Source organism: Syngnathus floridae, chromosome 5 (assembly GCF_059516105.1).
Source record: "Syngnathus floridae isolate MCC-2025c chromosome 5, RoL_Sflo_1.0, whole genome shotgun sequence".
Classification (NCBI taxonomy): domain Eukaryota; kingdom Metazoa; phylum Chordata; class Actinopteri; order Syngnathiformes; family Syngnathidae; genus Syngnathus; species Syngnathus floridae.
Genome location: NC_142417.1, coordinates 5926067 through 5947160, shown reverse-complemented (window position 1 = coordinate 5947160; position 21094 = coordinate 5926067). Strand labels below are relative to the sequence as shown.

General features: G+C 42.7%; 4 protein-coding genes across 7 annotated transcripts in view; 1 reads left to right on the top strand and 3 right to left on the bottom strand.

Moving 5' to 3' along the window:
- Window positions 1–108: 108 nt before the first annotated feature.
- On the bottom strand, window positions 109–2687 carry pcna (proliferating cell nuclear antigen). Its single transcript, XM_088375286.1, has 6 exons — window positions 2217–2687; window positions 1169–1266; window positions 1024–1091; window positions 748–942; window positions 538–661; window positions 109–437 (listed from the first exon to the last, which is right to left on the bottom strand). The coding sequence occupies exons 1-6, from the start codon at window positions 2435–2437 to the stop codon at window positions 361–363; spliced, it is 783 nt and encodes a 260-aa protein (XP_088231412.1). The 5' UTR covers window positions 2438–2687; the 3' UTR covers window positions 109–360.
- Window positions 2688–3037: 350 nt separating this feature from the next.
- Window positions 3038–7182, bottom strand: LOC148397763 (putative aminopeptidase W07G4.4). Its single transcript, XM_088375282.1, has 16 exons — window positions 7029–7182; window positions 6466–6507; window positions 6265–6355; window positions 5823–5971; window positions 5644–5752; window positions 5350–5477; window positions 5176–5275; window positions 4916–4991; window positions 4757–4842; window positions 4565–4669; window positions 4232–4307; window positions 4023–4141; window positions 3844–3927; window positions 3702–3759; window positions 3400–3581; window positions 3038–3325 (listed from the first exon to the last, which is right to left on the bottom strand). Exons 1-16 carry the CDS (start codon window positions 7037–7039, stop codon window positions 3191–3193), a joined length of 1551 nt encoding a protein of 516 aa, XP_088231408.1. The 5' UTR covers window positions 7040–7182; the 3' UTR covers window positions 3038–3190.
- Window positions 7183–7400: 218 nt separating this feature from the next.
- On the top strand, window positions 7401–9948 carry fahd2a (fumarylacetoacetate hydrolase domain containing 2A). 2 transcript variants are annotated; one of them, XM_088375285.1, is made up of 8 exons: window positions 7401–7608; window positions 8033–8295; window positions 8365–8581; window positions 8846–8905; window positions 8968–9130; window positions 9252–9360; window positions 9513–9600; window positions 9726–9948. In XM_088375285.1, the coding sequence occupies exons 2-8, from the start codon at window positions 8033–8035 to the stop codon at window positions 9786–9788; spliced, it is 963 nt and encodes a 320-aa protein (XP_088231411.1). In that variant the 5' UTR covers window positions 7401–7608; the 3' UTR covers window positions 9789–9948. The 2 variants fall into 2 exon arrangements, with proteins under 2 accessions (XP_088231411.1, XP_088231410.1); XM_088375284.1 differs by having other exon boundaries at window positions 7401–7719.
- A 491-nt stretch (window positions 9949–10439) lies between these two features.
- The window catches only part of gpat2 (glycerol-3-phosphate acyltransferase 2, mitochondrial), a 39054-nt gene continuing 28399 nt past the window's right edge, over window positions 10440–21094 (bottom strand). For 2 of the 3 annotated variants that reach the window (XM_088375279.1, XM_088375280.1), the window contains exons 13-24: window positions 20426–20508; window positions 19388–19515; window positions 19200–19270; window positions 18614–18774; window positions 18437–18540; window positions 15555–15739; window positions 15019–15096; window positions 14700–14822; window positions 13240–13360; window positions 12782–12850; window positions 12507–12562; window positions 10440–10943 (exon numbers count right to left, since the gene is read on the bottom strand). In XM_088375279.1, coding sequence (XP_088231405.1) covers window positions 10827–10943; window positions 12507–12562; window positions 12782–12850; window positions 13240–13360; window positions 14700–14822; window positions 15019–15096; window positions 15555–15739; window positions 18437–18540; window positions 18614–18774; window positions 19200–19270; window positions 19388–19515; window positions 20426–20508 — 1296 coding nt within the window. In that variant the 3' untranslated portion in view covers window positions 10440–10826. The remainder of the gene's footprint in view (window positions 10944–12506; window positions 12563–12781; window positions 12851–13239; window positions 13361–14699; window positions 14823–15018; window positions 15097–15554; window positions 15740–18436; window positions 18541–18613; window positions 18775–19199; window positions 19271–19387; window positions 19516–20425; window positions 20509–21094) is intronic. The other variant, XM_088375281.1, reaches the window with a different exon arrangement.

Here is a 21094-nt window from a genome sequence, read left to right as displayed (position 1 = left end):
ATCCCCACGAATCACATTACAAACAGCTACATTTTAAACTCGTTTGGAAACTTTTAGCAACTACTGAAATGTAATCTGTATAAAGTTATTTGCAGCAAGAAGCTGGGAAAAAGTTGATCAGTTTTATTTGGGATTTGGGTGGATGGCATGAAACCACAAAATATTTACAAATACGTATCTACAACAACAATCTGCAAGTGTGGATGCAAAAAGAGGCACAAAGAGACAACAAGACTCTTGAGTGCTGACATTGCCACACAACCGGGAATGCGTCACTCAATAAGTGTCCAAACGTTGACACTTAAGCGCATGCGCAGCACGACGTGCTTCTTCATCCTTCTTTGTTGACTTTGCGTCGACTCAAGAAGACTCTTCGTCGATCTTAGGCGCCAGGTAGTATTTGATGTGGCCCATGTCAGCAATCTTATATTCCACCACTGCACAAATGAAATCCCGGCCCGGCAAAAAATGGATGTTAAGACAAGATGGAACAGTGGTGCCTTGACTTAGGAGATGTTATGTCGCCGTGTCGCTTACCGAGAGGAATGTCCGCTGACATGCTGAGGGTGACTGTCTTGGACAGGGGAGTGGCTTTGGTGAAGAAGTTCAAGTAATTGAGAGCAAAGATGAGCTGAACTGGCTCATTCATCTCAATAGTCACCTAGATGACATTCAGAATAGTTTACATGAAAGCATTTCTTATTTTTTCTAAATCATACTGTTTACTGGAATTTATTTAAGACTCACCGCCTCCTCCTCCTTGTCCACATTGCTTGTCTGGGACAGCTTGATGTTTCCCGTGCCCAGCTCTCCACTAGCAGAGAACTTGACGCCATCCTTGGCGCAGGAGATCATGACGGCGTCTCCAATCTGCGAGAGATCGCGGCAGATGCGGGCGAACTCCCCTGATGGCATCTTGATCACACAGCTGTACTCCTGCTCCTGTGAACGTGGACGAGAGAAGGTCGGAAACCGTTGCATCGCCAAGCCGCGACAAGACCCAAAACCTTAATGGGACCTTACTGGAATTCCCAGCTGCTCCACATCGAGGTCCATCAACTTCATTTCATAATCTGACACCTTCTCCTGGTCTGAAAAAATAAAAGCAATGTTAAAGAAAACGCAAACAAGAATAGCACAGAGTAGACTGGATTGTCCGTCAACTTACTGACTGTCTCGAAGACAAGCGCGAGTGTGTCTGCATTGTCGTCCGCTCGAACGGTGATGATGTCTTCATTTCCGGCGCACTTCAGGATCTTGGACATACTGGAAATGAAAAAAAAAAGAAAAATTTGAGTACGTCAACGAAATAATTTTATGGGACATTTTATGCAATTTACGGTTTAAAATAAACTATGCTGATGAATGTTGGTATCAACCTATATTACTTTGACTAGACAGGTTATGTTGGAGGTCATTTATAAATATTTCGATTTTGTTAAATATATCCACAAACAACCCACATTCAAACTATTTTGCCACTTATGTCTGTGTAAATTTCTAGTCATTCAAAATAACAGCAATCATTTTGTTGATGGCTTTGTTAATTATTCTTACTTTTCTAATAAAGCTATATTTTATCAATAATAAAAAAAATAAAATCACGAAAATTTTAAAGAATGAATCGAGATCATTACAGTAATACCCACCACCGCGCCTTGTCAATCCTATGCAAATGAGGCCTGACGTCAGGGTGACTCGCTCCCGGAAGTGAAAATTCCCGGGTTCAAGAAATATTCCCGCCAAATCTCAAATTGGCGCTCAAGTCAGGTCGGCACCCAGTGACGAGTTCGGTGAACGAACATTGATCATGCGAAAGACTCGAGAGGCTTTGTACCTTAATAACATTCTTATGACACGCCTAAGTCTTTTATATTACGCATACTGAAGGCTGTTACAGGCAACTCCATTTGGAGGAACATGCCCGGGCATCTCCGCCATGATGGCTACCTTTCTTTATGCCCCTATTCGAACTTTCTTTGAGCACCACAATGAAACGACAAAGTCGCAATACGGACAGTGTTGACATGAAGATTAAAGCACTTCTGAGTCATGCGGAATGTTACTTAAATTAACCAACCGACAGACACTTGTTTAAAGCTGCAATCCGAAGTTTGCCTCACGTAACAAATAAATTAGCAATTGGTCACCACATCTCGGATTTAATGGCGGCTAACACTCGTTCTGAATAAATTCAAAAATCTTATTTGGCTGACCTGCCCAGGTTGACTCCCATGGCGAGGTTTCTGTCGCAGCGGTACGAGTCGAAGCCGTCACTGCGGAGGGTAAGCTGCACCAGGGAGACGTGAGAGGAGTCCATGCTCTGCAGCGAGATGCCGGACGAGCTGACGTCCCAGCACGCCTCAGTGATCAGATCCTTCAAGGCCTCCAGCACCTTCTTCAAGATGGATCCCTGGACCAAGCGAGCCTCAAACATACTTGCTGTTGTGTTTGCTGAAAAGTTGGACTGGATAAAGACGGAGCAGTCGGAGTTACTTCCTCGAAGTAGGGGGTAGGTGGTAATAAAGGCCGAGATTTAGAAGTAGGACTAAGAAATAGGAGCCTTAGGTTAAGTCTTTGTCCCTGGTTAATTGAAAGAAGTACAGTCTCACGATTAGGCGGAGGATTTGAAGCGTTTACGCGCGCCACAGCTATGTTATAATGGTATGGCGCCGCTACGTCATTTCCGCTACCGGTGTAGACTGCGCCTCTTCCACCAGGAAATCGGGTCTCAAAGGCGGCCATTTTGAAAAGGTCAACCCATCGAATCCCGACCTTAAGAGTTAATACGCGTATTTCACGTTATAAAATTCAAAGTGTAAACCAAAAATCAAAAATATCACAGAAAGAGACATGTTGTCATCTCAGTTAATTCACAAAAGTAATCATTTTCACAGTGGGTGCCGTTTATTTCCCTCGGTGTTGGGCGTTGGCATATGACGTTTACGTGCATTACCGCCGTCTGCTGGTATGGAGGATAGTTCTGGTACTAAGTCGAGCTGTTTCTTTAAGTCAGAAGAAAATGGACTCCAAAAGATTAAATGCCCAATGTATATTTATTGACCAATAAAAAATGGTTGGCATAAAGCCACACTTTTACAATTACGACCTTTTTCATACTGCTTTTTCTCCTCTCTGTGTAGTTTTGCGCCACTTGAGGTCAATCGTATTTCAAACTGGATCGGACCGCTTAAAGGTCGGACAGGAAGTAGTTGGTTGCCATGGCGAGGATGGGCGCTCCCGTTGGCACACCAGGGAAGGGGCCGCTGGAACCAGCGATGTCGATGTGGGAGTACGGCAGAGGCGCCTCGGAATCCACACCATGCTGCATCAAAGTAAAGGTAATTTTAAATCTGAAGAGACAATGCAGCAAGTGAGTCATTTCTCCTTGTGACCCACCTTGTGCAGGCCCGACGCCATGATGAGGAAAGCCGCTGGAGTCTGATGTCCTCGAGGGGTCGCAGAAGATGGCAAGTTGTTGCACTGGAGAATATCCTCGTACTCGGATTTACCCTTATGAAACTCGTAGTCTTCCCTCCTGATGCTGGACACTTCGAAGAGGTCGCCCAGCACCTCTCCAGCTGCATGACGATAAAGGCAAGAACACAAATTTAAATTATTTGTTGATGAAAAAAAATCTAGTTTTAAATCTTTTATTGGATAATCCTTGTAGTGTTGCAACCATAGAATTAATTTCTCACCTTTTTGCCACTGAGCTGCATTTCCAGTGCGATGGGCGGGTCCGTTGTCCATGATTATCTGCAGAGAAATTCACAGCAGAAAAACTCAACTAGAATATCACACTAACATCCATTGTCATCCAGTGATGGAGTCAGCTCTCACAGAATAGTTGGGTCCCATGGCTCTGATAGCATGGCCGGTCAGAGTCGCAATTGTGAACAGCTGCGGGGAGGTCTCTTGCACAGCCTGTGTAAAAATGATAGCGTCAAAACCATGTTCAAGAAAAATCCTCAAATGCAGCCTGATGATTGGTATGCGTGTCCCCTAAAACCTGAGCTGACCTTCTCTTTCATCTCACAAAGCAGGTCAACCATCACCATGCGTCCCTCGGCATCCGTGTTGCCGACTCTGACTCGGCGTCCAGCACGAGACACCACCAGCTCGTCCGCCACGTAGCAGTCTGAAACACAAACGTACAGTACATTCAAATGTGCCACTATCAAGCTTTTTTTCCTCCTTAGATTCAGCACTATCATAAAATGTCACTGACCTGAACCCACGCTGTTGCGCACCATAGCCATGGAACCAACAACCTTCAAGTTTTTGGGCTTCAGCTTTGCCAAAATCTAAAATGGGAAACTATTAGTGGCATTCACCATGGACAGTTCTCCCCCTGCCTATTTGCGGTTTTACATTTCAAAGTGTAAGTTAACAAGAATAAACGTGGTGGAAATTCAGAATTTCATTTTCAGTTCAAGTCAGTGGTAGTCACCCAATATCTGGCGCTTATTGATTACCAACATTCGTGGCAGTGTTCAGTTCACCCTATGGATAGAAACTTCGTGCAATCTCGCGAGGATTACACACAGTCAGTGCAACTCACCTGGAAGAAGCCGGCAACAGCAGCAGCACCACACTTGTCTCTGTGCATCCCTGCCATGAAGCCGCCAGCCTTGATGTCTGCTCCGCCCGTGTCATACGTGATGCCCTGTATGCCAATTAACACCAATCCTGCTTTTAGCAGATGTAAAAAAAAAAAGTTTTCAAACTGCGTGGGCATAGCATCTTCTCTCACCTTTCCCACCAGCATGAGCGTCTTCTGGATAGGGCCCTCACCACAGTACTGCAACTTAATGACTCTGGCTTGGTGACGTGGTACACCTGTACAAAAGAGGGGAACGTGAATAGGGGCGCTAGCAAGGAGCATGCTCGCAACAAGACGTGCGGCTCTTACTGTTGGCACAGCGGTTGACAGCAGCCAGGCAGGGGTACTCCCTCTCCAGAAATTTTACATCACTTATCACTTCCACCTAAAGGGAACACACATGTTCACATCACATCAGGGTCTCCAAACCTTCAGTGCCTATTTTGTTTTAGAAATACATCATAGCAAGTATTGTAAGAAAAATTAAGTGGTGGTTGTGGAAAAGCAATTCATTTTTTGGTCTGTCAAAGGAATGCAGAACAAACAGGATTAGTCCTCGGCTTAACTACCTGCACGGGGCTGTTCTTGAAGAGTTCCACAACGTACTCGGCCACGCGAGGAGCAGCCATTCGCTCAGGATCCGAGCCGCCGATGTCGCGGCATGCCAGCCTAAGAAACGAGAATTCTGTATCAAGGATTGAATGGCACAATTATGAGAATAAGGTGAACTAATTTGACTGTACCGTCCACTTTCCAGACCGCCAACCAGATCCACCAGGCTTTGTCCCTGGTTTGCCTGAGGCACCCAGAGACCCAGCACGCACGCCTTGTGGGTGGACGATTTGATATTCGCCTCCCTCACTTCTAGAGGCTATTATAGGAAAAACACACGGTGAGCATCATTTAGAGTATGCATGTAACTCCCACAAATGCCAAGTTAATAATACATAAAGTTATGCTCCAGAGTTTACACACCCCATAGAATTTACGCACCAAAAAAAAGGGTCAAGTCAATCCAAACAAAGTGTTCATTTTACCATGTAGAGCGCATGAAGAGCCCCAAGTGCAGCCACCAGCGTGCTGTTCTTATAGTCCTTGTGTTGAGGGCACACCAGCAGGGGGCGTTGCATTCCTGCTTTCAATGCCCTGAAATGACAAGTGTGAGAAATGAAGGGAAAACAAAACTAGGGATCTTCCTGCCATGTAGTATACCAACCGCTTCATAGCATTGACAGCCGCGTCGCTGAAGCGTCTGACATCATCGTAGTCACGGTTGACGGGGCCGGTAGCGGAAAACACCAATCGGTTGCCAGGGAGACCGGGGACCTTCAGGACTGCCACCTCTTCACCCAGACCGCTGTCAACCTGTTATGTGATTTCATCAAAATGCTTAGACCTCACCGTTGAAGCTTCAGTCGTAAACCAACTGTGTGTTTATTAATAAAGAAGCTATCGATCTGCAACTTCTTTATTGTCAAAGTGCAAGTGGTAAGGACTTGGTCAGTGAATATATTAATTTGCCTTGAAAGTTCTGCTTTAAAAGGGCAGTAATTGACAAAACCTTCCAAATTTTTGTTAGACATCTAGACTTAATATATTGCAGTGGTGCATTGGGGCATTTCTTCTTTTGTGGATGGGTCATCACCTAGTGGACTTACAGTGTTGTAGTCCTGCAGGGGGGCTTTCAGACATTCAAGTGTGGAGGGCAAATCATCATGGCTCTGCGCTATTAAAACGACGCCATCAAATCTGAAAGTGCAAAAAAAAAAAACATATAACCAACAAAATGTCTGCACAGGATATGCAAGTCATCGACAACAACAAAAAGAGGATGTGTTCCCCTTTCTTCTGGTACTCACTTCTGGTCCTTGAGGTCAGTGGTCCACTCAATGGGCTGCACACTAGCAGAAAGAAATAAAATAAAAAGTTTCTTTTTTTTGTTAAACTTGGACAACTTTAGTATAAAAAGATGAGATTTGAAGAGGCCCGACATCAGTGCAAGTTCATGATAAGGAATAATCACAGTAAGGGAGACCTTTGATCATTCAGTGCTTATCTCTAAACCTCCATTCTGCCTTGATGTGCACTTTTTTTTTTTTTTAAAGAGCCAACTTGACAAAATGTGTTTGTCAGGCAGACCTTTAGGACCAAAATACTCAAATAAATCATGCACGACATAATAGCTGAATAAATTCAAATTAGAGATTTAATTACCTAATCAAATAAATATCAATACAAGCTCAAATCACAGATGGATTATGATTCTCTTCAATGTAATGCTATGTAGTAGTCCACTGTCAAAATAAAAAGTACCAGATAAACAAACCTTTAAACGGGTTTCGAGTTCTAAATTTAACTTAGTAGTTTGGTTAGCTCCCAGTCGCAATCTCGTTATGGGGTCAGTGGTAAGATTCCGTTTTACCTGGTGCACATCGTGCTGGTCGTCCTGCTTCGTCTACAACCGAGAAGTTGTAAGAGAAAGAGAAATGACTGAATGACTGCTGATCGGCAGTGACAACGGGGCTTACCATGTGGTCACATGATCTGAGCACTCGTTGCCTTCACATGTATTCAAAAAAATCGGAATGTCCTCATTGTATTATACGTAGCGATTATATTTAAAAATTTAGCATCATACTATCGACCTTGTACGTTAAATATAAACGCGCTATAATCAATGTTATTTTCAAATAATGCTATTTGACGATAAATAAGATTTTCAGAAGGTTTATTTTGACGATTTTGAAAAATTCGGTTAGCTTAGAATAGTTTTCTGTTGCCTGATGGGAATTGTAGTTTTTGATCAAACAAAGCATTAGACGACAGATTTTTAAAATCAACAAATCTGTTTCTTTGGACAATCACGATTGTTGCCATGAATCTGTATATTAATTTGACATTTTTTCAGAAACAATAGTTGGCGATAGACGAGTGACTAGAAATATGAGACATAGAAGCTAAGCGGAAGTTGTGAAAGTAGAGCTTTGTGCAGACGACAAGAGGTGAGTATTAACCAGAGACTGTGCAAAGGGCATTACATGGTTGAATGACGCTTTTGCATATTAACTTTATGAAATGAAGTGAGAGTAGATCAGACACCGCTCGAGCTTCAGGTAAGCAACATAGCTATGAGGTTGCTTTTTTTTTTTTTTTTTAGTGTGGAAAGGGGGCGTTACTGAGTTTGAGCTGCATTAAAAAAAATGCAATTCTGGTTGAGTTTTCCACTTATCAGCCTTAATGTAATCATCATCTTCCCTCTTCTTAAACGCCGTTGCTTGAGAACATGCCGAGCTATATTTGCTGAGTGCAAATGTACACAAGCCACAGGGAATGATTAAACAACCAAATGAACCTTTACGACAACTCTAATCGGGAACCTTATGCAAATTCAATTTTAACCAACAGTTGCACTTTTGTTACCAACAGATGAGGGCTCTTCTTGGCTCCTTGCACAACCTCAGTTTGCTCTCTCGGAGTTACTCAGTGACCCCGCTGCGACGGGGTCTATGTAACGCACCCATGCGTCTAGTGCAGTTTCATCACCACGGTGATGGAGAAGGAGTCAGAGTTGGGGTGGAGCAGGAGATAGGCCTCGATGTGGTGGACCTCAGGGCGTTTGACCCCTCCATGCCTACCACTCTGAAAGAGCTTCTGGAGATGGGAGATAAAGGCCTGGATTGTGCACGGAGGTATCGTTAATGTTCTGTACATAATATTCCTGTTCGTTATACATGACAATTTCTTCATCCTCACCTCAGGGCACTGTCTTCTGGCCAGTGTGTGCTAAAGCGCTCGGACATCAGGCTGTTGTCTCCCATTTTAGCCCCGGAGAAGGTGGTTTGTGTGGGTCTAAACTACCGTGACCATTGCCTGGAACAGAATGCCCCGATCCCAAAAGAGCCCATCATCTTCAGCAAGTTTCCCAATGCAATCACGGGCCCATATGATGACATTTTTCTTCCTTCCGAGAGCCAGGTGAGTTCCAAGAGGCCAGAACAACTGATAGTAAAAGGAAAATAAATTCATGTTGATTAGAAAAATCACTAATTCCGTCTGTCACTGCCATGATCCACTGAGTGACATTTTAGCCTTATTTGGGTATGATAGACTTAAGCACGTTTTTGGACTGGATCTGGACAAAACTACAATATTATCCAGAGTAGGCCATCATACTTGTTAGGATAAGTGCCTAGAACTGATAAACAACATCCTGACCTTGCTTTATCTTCTGGTGTAAAGGAGGTGGACTGGGAAGTGGAGTTGGCTTTTGTGATTGGACGGCGAGGAAAGCACATCAAGGTGAGCGTCACTGCATGGTTGCCACGCAACAGACTTCTGACATGTGCCGCCACGCTGTTCAGGAAGAAGAGGCCCTTTCCTACGTGGCGGGCTTCATGGTGGCCAATGACGTCAGCGCGCGTGACTGGCAGATGAAGCGCAACGGAAAGCAGTGGCTGCTCGGAAAGACGTTTGAAAGCTTTTGTCCGCTCGGCCCCGCATTAGTGACCACAGATGCTGTGCGAGGTGAAGCTTTCCTCTGTTTACCCATATCTACCGGTTGCCATGGCAAAGACAAACTTGCTCAGTTTTGAGGGTATCTGCAAAAAGTACATCAATACTAACTCCAAAATGACATGACCTCCAGATCCTCACAATTTGGGAATTCGTTGCCTGGTCAATGGAGAAAATGTTCAGAGCAGCAACACCAATCAGATGATCTTCAAGACTGAGGCGCTGATCTCCTGGGTTTCAAAGTAAGACTGTTGTTCCATCTTCTAAAAAAAAAAAAAAAAAACACTGTGCATACAAAGATGAAAGGCAATTCATAATGATATTGACCGACAAGCTACTCACAGCTTGAGGCATGATAGTAGTTTAACTTGTCTGCTTTCTTCCTCCTTTTCAGGTTTGTGACATTAACTCCCGGAGACGTGTTCCTGACAGGCACCCCTCCTGGCGTAGGGGTGTTCAAAAAGCCGCCCGTCTTCCTTAAGGTTATTTACTTTGTCAAACTGCTCAAAGAAAGTGGTTGGGGGTTGCATGTTGCTGCACACAAGTAACATTTTCAAACCATAATGAGACATGAGTGGTGTTCGAACTGAATGGTTCTGTCTTTCAGAAAGGAGATGTTGTGGAGTGCCAAATAGACCTGTTGGGATCCATCGTCAACAGAGTGGTTTGAACTGAGAGACAAACTGTGTGGTGAAAATCATGACTAACTGTTGGAATTGCTTATTTCTCGATGGAAGCAAATTGTTTGATATACGGTATGGCTTCATGTGGCGTTTAGAAAAAAAAATGGCAGTAAGCACATAGAAAATAAACTTATTCCAAAATGTGAATTCAGTATTAAGGTCAAATGTGATCTGTGGTCAAATGTATGTGTCAAATTGACGTGGTTGAAAATTATAATAGATATTTCTTAGTGTGGGTGTATTAATGCTGTATTTATATTATAGAATAGTTGTAGAATTTCCAGAGCATAAAAGTTACTTTCTTTTCCAAAGTGGCCAAATTATTTATGCATATATATGTGAGAATACACCGCACCCGGGTCACAGCTATATTGTATATCTAGACTGAACAGTACATGCAGTTTAACACTGGAGGGCAGTAGAGTTTCATGTTGGATTTGTAACTTTTGAATCCTATCTTTGCAAATTAGAGATGATGCTGCCAGAGGCAGATTCCATTGTTGTTGTTTTTTGTTGCTCACTCATGAGGTATAATTCGTGACAAGGACACCACTTTGAATTAATAATGGCCTCGGAAAATAATTACACTAATGAAATACCAGAAGACTTCATAAACAAAATAACAAAAAAAAAACCTCTCAAGTTAGAGCAGTTTAATAACGATGAGATGAAGAGAATTGGGCCTCATTAGCATGGGATGTGAAATGATGTACTTGGTAAAAGTAGAAAAAAAAAACAGCTGAAATGTGATCAGCTTACAAATAAAAGCGCCCTGGTTACAGTATGAACACAGGGGAGAGCACGCTGCATCATCATACTACGTTGCTGATTACAGCAACCGCAATCTTCATCTCCTGCAGCTTTATGCTAATGCTATTACTGAGGCAAAACTTGAAATCACTGTCTCATAACTAAAAATCTCTCTGCGATTAACCCCAAAGGTCTTGGCACCTCAACATGCACTCTAAAACCAAACTTTTGACTCTGAAAACACAGTTAAGCACCGAATGCGGCAGTTTGACATATTAATCGCAGAGGTACTGAGAGATGAAGCGCTGCAGTTTCTGCCGGTTTTGTGTCGACTGGAACAAAGGTGTGACCCCAAGGAAGACTTCTCCTTCCCACCGCTCCTCCATGAGGACCTGATGGGAGTGCAAACATGATGAGCATACTTGTAAAGCTAATACTGTTTACATGCATGCTCTTCACACAGCAGGATCTAAATTGACTAAAATGTCTGCCTTAGTTCTGCATTCAAATTTTGGTCTAATTTGTTCAACAAAAAAAAAGCCAATCACATTTGAATCACAAAAATCTGCAACCGTTTCCACTCCTATATTATTTATTGATTTGCTTCCTTACAGCTCTGTTGACTGGCCGCTTCATTAGGTACAGTGGCACAATCCTTTTCGATCCAATACCAGAGCTGAATCGATACTATGCCAGAAGCCATTCTTCTGATGCCTCTAATTCATTTTTAATATCTAATATTTTATTAAAAGATCATTTTCAATCTTGAGACTGTGATCTCTCCGACAAGGAAGAAGCCTTGCGCCACTCACGTACGACCATACATCCATATCCCCTAGTTCTTGGAACGCAACAGTAAAAAAAAAAAAAGGAAATAAAAATGAATCTTTTTCAATGAATTATTTAATAAAAATAACAAAAGTTGGGAGGAGAGGTAACACACACGTACAAAATTCTTATGAATTTTTATTATTACATTTTAGGGCAAAGCCTAATTTAAAGAAGTAGGGGCAGGCAACAAAGGCTACTTTCTGGTGTTTGAAGTAGTTTAAAGTCATCTTTTAAGTTGCATTTATTAAGTTATTTAACAGCTAACGGTACCTCTTATTTCCTGGGGATGCCATCGGCACAGATTCTTTGGAATGGCCCAGATATACCGTCCCCATAAAAGAGAGCGTTGTATTTTTATCAAGTTCTTGATTTACACTTAAAAAAAAAGTTATTTTTCCTTAACATGCCCACTTTTCGGTTGAATCCACTTTTAAAAATAACAAGACAGCAATTGTTTGACAGATGATGACGACCCTGAGAAGCAAATTAAAAATTGCCTTTTGAAGTCATCTCAGATATATAGGTCAATGAAGCTCTATTTTTAAAGGCAGCGATTCCCATCTCGCAAAGACGGAGCAGACTGATGGCTGCATAGGCTCAAGGGCTGACTCGTCAATTGTAAGAGCGGGAGATTGGAGAGTGTTCCGAGACTTTGATGCGCACTACATGGGGTGCTACGAGTGGCCTCGCCGAGCCTCGCATCAGGAGAATCCATTTCACTCCACTTCTTTGTAGATCGTGGAGATGTTCAATAGAAACCCCTTCTCTTTTGTCTTGGAACATCACAGGTATCTATTACTATGTGAAAGATGACCTCTAGTGGCCCTTTTTCTCGCGCTGAATCTCAAACTGCGATCATCAAGCATTTATCTGGCCCTGACAACGTTTCTGTTTTATTCATTCCGATGAGGGTCACCATCACAACCCTGAAACATGCTAAAAAGTTAAAAGAAAGTTGAATGAGATACTTTGGGGCAATATTCACATTAGTCCAGAAGGTCAAGAAAAAGTTGATTTTAGTGACTTGACGCAAGGCCGTTTAAGTATATGTTTAATATATATTTTATGACAAAGTACTTTCTCTGAACACACACAGCATAGAATATATAAAGCCTGTCACTCACCCCCAGGTCTATTAGTGTTCCAACTGCAGCTTGAGCAGCCTCCTGTGAGCAGCTCTCTGCAAGATAGCACACAAAGGCACGCATCACTCAAAAGAACAGACGTATAGCCGATAAAGAAAATAACAGGTCGGAATAATGGAACAAAGCCATTACCAGCGGGATTGGTTGAATATTTTTTTTACATTGTGTAACTCTGAGTGGTTTCAATTAGGATTTTGTCTTTCTATGTGCGGAGGTGGGTTGTTGTTTTTTTTTTTTGAGGGGGATGTGCTCACCGTAGTGCTGTTTCTTCTTATTTGCTGTATCACACAGATGTGAGCACAGCTGAGTCACAAAATCACCTTCTACCGGAAAGAAGGCGGGGGGTTATTCCACATGAATGTTCAAAACAGTCTGGAAAGTCATTTATTGTTCTGTATTATACAAGCAATAGAAAACAATGGTACGTTATCAAAAATGAATTATACTAAGAGCACCTATTTTGTCCTCATTTGGTATATTGTTTGTCTACATGTGTTGCTTCACCCTTTAAGTTAAAATATCTGCAACTTAAAGGGTTATACCAATGCAACACCAAGGCTATCCATCTAAGTTATTTTGAATCGTTTGTTAGCATGAAGCTTAAAAAAAGCTTTTATCTTAAAAAACTCATAAGATGGATAACTTGCGTCTCAGGCAACCAATGTGCTTAGCTTTCATTGCTCAAGGAAAGGTAAAGTTAAAAACCAAAAACCTGGCAGAGGAGTTTTTAGGTGGTCCAAGAAAGCGGTGGTCCAGGAGAGAGCCCTCAGACGTCCGGCTAGCATGTTGCAGAGGAAGAACAGCATGTCGGGACACTGATTTGGTTGGCTTATCTACGAATGGCCAGGCAAGAAAGAGCATGATGGGAATGTTAATGGGAGGATGACTGGATGAAGGAACATTTTCCGCCAGGCTTAAAACCTTGTGAGAAGTCACTGTCAGCTAGCATGTCAAGCCTCGCAGAAATACAGGAGATGAGGTCTTTTAATTTTCGTTTCTGTCATTTTGTCCGCCAGCCTGTCGGCTCATTTCTTTTTTTGGCCTCAGACTGAAATAGCTCAGCGACTGTGCTATGGATTGTTATTACGAAAGTTCATAAAAACATTCATGGCCCCCAGATGACGTCTCCGTTACTTTCATACGGAGGTTCACGTCCGAGTGAACAACAATGTGGAAGCAGGGTACCGTGACATTTACATCAGATATTGCCTTGAGTGATACAGTGACTTTTCCAGAGTAAAGGTCAGAGATTCAAAGGAAGCTGTCATATATCTTGACATATTTTTCCCTTTTATGGGAATCGTAATATTTTCCTGCACAAAATGGTGGAAAAGGCCAATTCAACTAACCAAAGTCGTTTTCTAAGCAAATTTTTTTTTGGGGACTAGACGTGTGCATTAGACGCACTGAGTTATATTTCCAGTGAAGATTTAGTCTTATTTAACAAAAGTAGGCTTTCAAGTAAAGCAGAGCTGGAGAACATTTTGGATCTCCAAATATAGCAGCAGTAAAACATTAAATATCTATCACCCGAATGCAACCGGCTCCTTTTTGTCTTTCTAAATCAAGACCGAGCACTGAAGAAAGACCTCTTACGGAGAAGGCCGCTCGCAATGCAAGTTTTGAAAATGTTTTCTTCGGAAAGCGTTGCAGTCACAGTCCCTCTCCAAGCTTAAGGTCAGAGCAATATTTGAATGAAAAATATATAGCTAAAAAAGAACTCGCAAGAGAAGATTTGAATAATGGACTATTGTTCTGTTGTAAAAAGTCCAAAGAGGCAAACGTAATTGAGTGCTTTGTGGACGTCGGTCCACCGCCAAATCACTTTGCGCACTTTTTTTGCGAGTTGATTAGTTGCCTTGTGATACTTTGAAAAGTCACACCTAACATTCAGGCCGGTTTTCTATTAAAGCTGACACACATATTGCTAATTGGTATTCAAGCGATGTGTCTCGCCTGCGTGGCTGCTTTTGTTATGCAGATGTACTCGCATCAAATAGCTCTTTCGTGCTGCCACTTTGCCAGTTTTCTCGTGGCCTGCTTTCACCCCCGCGAGCTGCTATCCACTGTTAACTGGGTCAATATCCCACTGGTTTCTCCCTCGATGCAGTGAAACCTCTGGTGCTTCTCAGTGATGGAGCCAAAACAAAAACCATAGTACAGTTTGGGTACCTTGTAGGACAACAAGTCCTGCTCCTCACAATCAGAATCGCTTTGATACGACCCGTCTGTGGTGGTCCAGTTCAGGGCGCCCTCTCTCTTCCAGAAATCACAGATTGGAACATCCTTCTGAACCTGCAGAGAAAGAAACAATGTCTGTGGGCAAACAAATATTTTTTTTTTATAAGACCCAAAGCAGATTTGCAGATAGCAACGATTTGCTATAAATGATTTCAATGGGAAAAGAATATTCTACATCCCAAAAAAACCGTGGGTGATTGGTGCCCTGGAAGGAATTGCGTTATGTCTCGGTATGAAAAATATATCTTACTTCCTCCATGATCAAGATGCCGCATCGCACCAAACTGTCAATCGCATCCAGTGCGAAACTTTGAGAAGACTGGCAGGGCTGGAGAAATTGGGAATAAATGAGAGAGAAGGTGAGAGGAGAGGCGCAAGTAGCTTCAGTCTCATCACACGCGGAAGACGATCGGAGGAAGACAGGTGACAAAGAGCATCGACAGCGAGATGGAGACGAAGATGAGATCAGAGGAGGAGAAGCGGCGTCGGCCATTGGGATGGTGGAGTGGGAGCCCTATTTTTCCCGTGGAGTAGAGTAGAAAAGAAATAGCGGCTGCTGAAATGAAAGGTGGGCTAACAGAGAAGGGCGCAGTATATCTGCCTCCGATTCGGAGCCCTTGAAGTCAACGTGATGGATTGTGTGCACATGGACGTGTGCGCAAACACACAGCAGCTTCGCACGTTTGCGCGGCGCGGCGCGGGGTGAGGTGAGTCACCGTTCGGCCCCATTAAACACGCCTTGAACGAGACACGCCGGATGTGTGTGTGATGCAAATGGAAACTCACAGGTCTAAAGCCCGGAGGCAGGAGATGGCAGAGCTGCAGGGCCCTTTCAGTCAGCTCCAACTGGCAGAGGACCACATCAAACTCCAAGTCACCTTTGACCTGGTCTCCATCTGCGCTGTCAGCCCTCACCTTGCTGCTGATGCCACTGCTGGCAATCTCGGATAGCATAGCTGACACGGCGCATGCTGGGGTAAAAATATGCATTACTCCACCAACAAGCAGAGACACAAGTGAAAATATAGACATACATATGGTAGCCATAATGGAAAACCTGAAAGAGGGTGAGGTCACCTCACGTTGTGTGGCGATCTAATGTATAAGTTAACATCATGGAATGAAACAGAGGAACCGATGGAGGGGTGTTGCTAATATTGTGCCTCGAAGGGACAATCAAAATTATCCTTGAAATTGCCATCACATTAGAAAGAAAAAAAAACTTGTAATTCTATATCCTCAATCTGCCTTAGGATAGTGAAATTGATTTGAGAGGGGTCTCCCAAAATCCAGTTTTCGTCCCACTTATTCTCACTACTTGCAGGTGAGCCAGAGGCGGACATCTTGTTGCCACCTCTAAATGACAATTGACATATTCATGAAAATATTGACCCAAAAAAAAGAGGTGAGTTTGAATCACTCCATAAACACAATTTAGTTATTGGAAGGAGAAAATAAAGTGTGATTCCAGGAGGGGCTTCACACTGCTGAATTACTATCAAATATTCCAATCACATCTGTCACACAATTTTGCGCAAATCAAAACTGCTGTAAACTATTCATGCAATCCAAACTTTGTTAAACGAATACCTCGGTGAATCAATTTGATGTGAGAAGGTAGATTCATTTGAACTTATTGGATAGAGAATGCGCAGGGGTATCTATTTAAGTATTCACAGAGTATAGTTAGGGATTATTTCAAGTAGTTGAGGGCAAAGCCAAATGTCTCATAACGCCCACTGCCTACAACCTGCACTTCCGCAACCAAAATAAACCGCGCTTACATAATGAATCACGCACAGAGAGCCATTATCAAAAGGTACTTATCGAACATACTGGTTTAAAAAACAAAACAAACAAAAAAAACGCTATGTGCTTCAAAATGCAAATGATATTGACAGAGTCAACATTCAGTGAAGCGTTTTGTAAATAGCTACAAATCTGTGTCATCGACCTAGCGCAAGTTAATAGTTGCTAGCACAGCAAAGACGGTAAAGCAGCAGCACTGAGTTTGGAATTTAGAGCGAATTTCTTTCCTCCTCGTTCTATGACACGCCAGATTTGTTCCTTTATCTTCTGAGCTTTAGACGTACCGTAGTTGTTAACACATTTTTCAAACTCGACTTTCCAGCAAGTGAGATACGGCTGAGTGCGCCGCTCCAGACAAGCGATATCGTGTGTTTTCACGACTTTTGAGACGTAGGAGTAGGACCAGAAGAATATCTACTGTGTTGTTGAAAAGGAGGCTCTGGAGACACAATGTGTGAGTGAGAGAAAAGGACGTGAAACATATTAGCTTTCGAGGGCCCACTGAGGTTGGAGCGAAGATAGAAACCAGACTCTCAAGAACAGCTTTGACCACTACATTGAAAAAGGAAAGATTAGGAAAACATAAGAGCAATCTACAGAACAAATGTGGGAGGGGAGAGTCAGTGGATCAAGCGTGAGTGTGGGGACTGAGATTGAGAGAAAGTAGAATCATGTTTTGATAGAAGTCGAAAACTAGTTGGCTTAGCAGAAGATAGTGAAAGTGCGGTTGCGCGATTGAAGGAAAACACATTTATAAAAGTACATAATGACATGTCCCACGGTGGTTAAATGAAATAGAGACTTTTTTTTTTTTATCAGGTTACAAGGAGGAAATTTGGAGCTCTTGCAACATTGGTAATGTCCTCTGGCAAAACAATACACAGGCCAGTCTTGTTTTTTTTAAATTAATGCAACTCAGACACTGTATTTGCCTCCCTGAAATACCTCAGCCAGGAACACTTCTGCAACCACTCATCCCGAATTTTGTTTCTTTTCACAGTCACGACCATTTCCTCACAAAATGAGCGATTATCAATCATTTGTCTTCTCTGGCGAGTTGGGTTTATTAGGGAGAAAATGAGCACTCGTCATTATCAATAAACTCGTGGATCTGACCTGACTTTATTGATGCATGTTATGTTAACTAATTTTATGAAGCGCAAATGCCTTGTTAAATTTAACAATTTGGTTCTTTTCCATCTGACAATAACTTATATGCAATTCCCAAACTGTGAACCATAAACATAATGTAATTAAATATTTGTGAGTTGCATAAAGAAGCATGATTTAAAGTCCAGGACTTTGTGGCACTTCCAATGAAGCACAGGCATGAGGACACCTAAACAGCGTAATTGGAATGTAAACTTGCACAGCTTCCTAACAATGCCATATTTCTGCTGAGAAGGGAGAAATTTAGAATGCTGACCGCTTGCTGTTTTTTTTTTCTTTTATATTATTTTATTGCTCTCAAAGATAAGCAGATCTGGTTGCTTCCGAGTCCATTTTTCATGCATGACTGACTTTGCAATGACAGCATAAATCTCAGCAATTCAAGCCGGGGGGCAAAAAATTACAGCCACTAAAGACTTCGTTCGTGGCTTTCGACAAGAAAAAGCTAACTGGCAGTCTGTTGCTCGCTACGTCGCCTGGCGCTTTTGAGTATTTAAGCGGTGCAACTTTTAAAATATCTAATGGATTTTCCATTCTGCCATGGCAACTGACACAAGTCGCAGCCAAAGCTTCCCACCAACGCCAGCATGCAAAGAGAACATAAGGTCTCCAAATGGCTTTTGGGCTTTAAGTGTTCAAGTGAAAAGTACAGCCATGGTACCAAAATACATGCATGCGAAATCACTCACCACCAACTGCTTCCAAAATAAAAGCATGGGTTACAATCTGCGCCTGAAGGTCCAGGTGCTGTGTGCTAGCAAGCGTAGGACGAGGTACAATCAAAGGGTCTTGCCTAGAGGTCAAAGTAAAGGCATGGAAAGTGGCTTGAGTCAGATTCATCTGTATTTGATTTCAGAAGAACGGACCTTGAAGGTACTGCAGCTATGATGAGGTGAGGGGCGAGCAGCGTGACGGCGTAGTGGACCACCTCTGTTAGACTTCCTCCAAATCCGACATCTTTGTTCCTAAACAAGAGCTCCTCCGTGAGCCAGCTGACATCACGACACAAGATGGACGTGCTCACACCCTGCCCGAAACAAACCAGGAATTAAAATTGAAACAGTTGAACTTCTTACCAACGCCATGAAATTGCGGAACAATTGCACCAAAGTTTTGGAACGTTATGACTCAAAAGTCTCGGAATTTCTTCGTTCTCTCAGATGCCGCAAGATGAAGTCGAGAGTATGGAGCGATGTCGTACAGTACTTGGTCGTCAGGAACTATGTTGAAGTGATACACCTCGACGCAGACAAGCTTGTGTTGGTGATGAGCTAAATATAGCCATGAAGAGTCTTGCCGAATATTTCCTCGATTAACTCATTCACTACCATTGACGGCTATAGACGTAATAGTTTATAATAGGACGGTTAAAGTTCAAATTTGTTTTTCGCAAGGGCTATCAATGATACCGTTGATATGGTCGTGCAAGTTTGACAGGGGTGACGCATTCACCTTGCGGTGTCTGTAGAGCAAAAGACTGGACAGCAGACTGGTGGACATCACAGCCTTGCAGGAGATTACAGCTGGGAATGAGAACACAACTCACAAATCCTAAATACCATGACACAATGCTGACAGGATTAAAACATCTCGCGGGGATTCCATTACAGACCAGCAGGGGAACATTATCTCCGACTTACAGAAGATGAGGTGGACAGCGATGGCAGTGTTGAGCTCACTCTCCTGATGAGCTAGCTCTGTGCTTTCTGACACAGAACGAGAAGTCGGGAACCACCGCATCTTCCTTTCACCAAACTCACTCGCAGTGCTTGATAGGAAAAGCAAACAGCCGGTATCAATTTTGGATCAAGGTGGATATTTTTTGTTTGTGTTAATGCTACACTTGTGGCTTATGTATCGTCAGTGTACACTCCTTGCTCAACAGCGAAACATTAAGAGGACACGGTGACTCGCCAGTGCGCACAGTGGAGTATTAAGCCGTATCCCATATTTCCCTTCGGAACACTGAGCTAAACAAGTGAATACCGGACCAGGTGGCCCCCTTTGATTGAGTGGCCCTGCTGCTATTGAATGGCGTCATGAGTACACAAACGAGGATTGGCTTTGAGAGAGCCATAGGGAGAAGATGTGGGTGGCTGAAGGAAACTGATGGCCATGGAGTACAGTCGTGCGATGAGCAACAAGAAATGGAAAGTACCACGGTCTCATTTAAGAACAACAGATTAAAGGCATTTTTAGTCGTTTCAAGTCAATTGATTGACGAGGAATTAGCGTGTGAAGGCTCATCACGTGTAAAATTACACCGCTGGACCTCGGCGTACTCCATAAAGCTCTCGAGAGTATCGCGATATGATACAAATATTCACAGCATGTTTGGTAATCACCTCATTATTTCCTAGCGAGATGGCGAGCACCAAAGCTTGTTAATGCCATGAAGCAAAAGTTTATGAAATGACTACACGCTGATAAAAATCCATTCGAACTATCCCCTCGCTACTATCCATCATTTCTCATCTCATTTAATCATTCTGTCGTTGTTTTTTCGAGCATTCGCTCTCCAAAGATTGTAAGACGTGAAGCCTATTTGCTCACTGAGGATGTTCAACCAACTTTTCGTGTCAGTGCCTGATTTGAAAATTTCTTATCATTTGTCAAATCCTGGGCAAAAGTCCAAGACAAACTGTCAGCGTGTGTTTGGGGCTGTGTAGTTACATTACCTATCGTTGATAATGACAGGCAGCAACAGGTCCTGTAGAGGGCGCCATTCAACTACTCTGCACCTGCCTGATACGTACATCTCCTGCGCACACGCACACACAAATATGAATCAGTGACGATTGAAAAACAGATGATCAATTATCATTGCACAATTGCACTCGCTGTCCAATAGTATTTGGGGGTCTATATTCCCAGTGAGTCATCCATACGGCATTGATTTGTTGCACATTTAAAACTAACTCTATATGACAGTAAGCCATATTTTAAGCCTCCATTTCAGAACTGGATGGAGGTGGAAGGCTTTTTTTTCAGTGCAGAAAGAACTGGGCAGCCACAATGGTACATGCAAGCAAATCCGTTCCGCCTTTTGTTTATTGTATCTCATATGCCTCTAAGAACTTCAAAAAGAAAAAAAAAGTTTGGGGAAGCTGATGTAAGCACAGCGTTTGCATTTGTGTCTTTATCTGGTTCAGGGCTTAGGGTGAACAAACTAATGAAGACTGCTGGAGCCTCACCACTTTAGTCTGACGATTTTTTTTCTAGGGTTAATGGATCATTGTGGCTCTTGTAGAAACATTAAACACATTATAATAACAGGAGTGTTTGATAACGAGATGTCTTTTTTTTTTTTTTAAATTCCTGTATGGCAGTGATTTTAGAGATGTGAG

Bases quoted from the DNA above. Each gene is read 5' to 3' on its own strand.
- pcna (XM_088375286.1), bottom strand. From the start codon at position 2,437: ATGTTTGAGGCTCGCTTGGTCCAGGGATCCATCTTGAAGAAGGTGCTG. The intron at 1,092-1,168 runs GTAAGTTGACGG...TTATTTTTTCAG, and splicing joins GCTTGTCTTCGAGACAGTCA to ACCAGGAGAAGGTGTCAGAT. The intron at 943-1,023 runs GTAAGGTCCCAT...CCACGTTCACAG, and splicing joins TGGAGCAGCTGGGAATTCCA to GAGCAGGAGTACAGCTGTGT.
- LOC148397763 (XM_088375282.1), bottom strand. The intron at 5,276-5,349 runs GTACAGTCAAAT...CTCGTTTCTTAG, and splicing joins GGCGGTCTGGAAAGTGGACG to GCTGGCATGCCGCGACATCG. The intron at 3,326-3,399 runs GTGGGTCACAAG...ACTTTGATGCAG, and splicing joins TGGCGTCGGGCCTGCACAAG to CATGGTGTGGATTCCGAGGC.
- fahd2a (XM_088375285.1), top strand. From the start codon at position 8,033: ATGAGGGCTCTTCTTGGCTCCTTGCACAACCTCAGTTTGCTCTCTCGG. The intron at 8,296-8,364 runs GTATCGTTAATG...TCCTCACCTCAG, and splicing joins GGCCTGGATTGTGCACGGAG to GGCACTGTCTTCTGGCCAGT. The intron at 9,601-9,725 runs GTTATTTACTTT...TCTGTCTTTCAG, and splicing joins AGCCGCCCGTCTTCCTTAAG to AAAGGAGATGTTGTGGAGTG.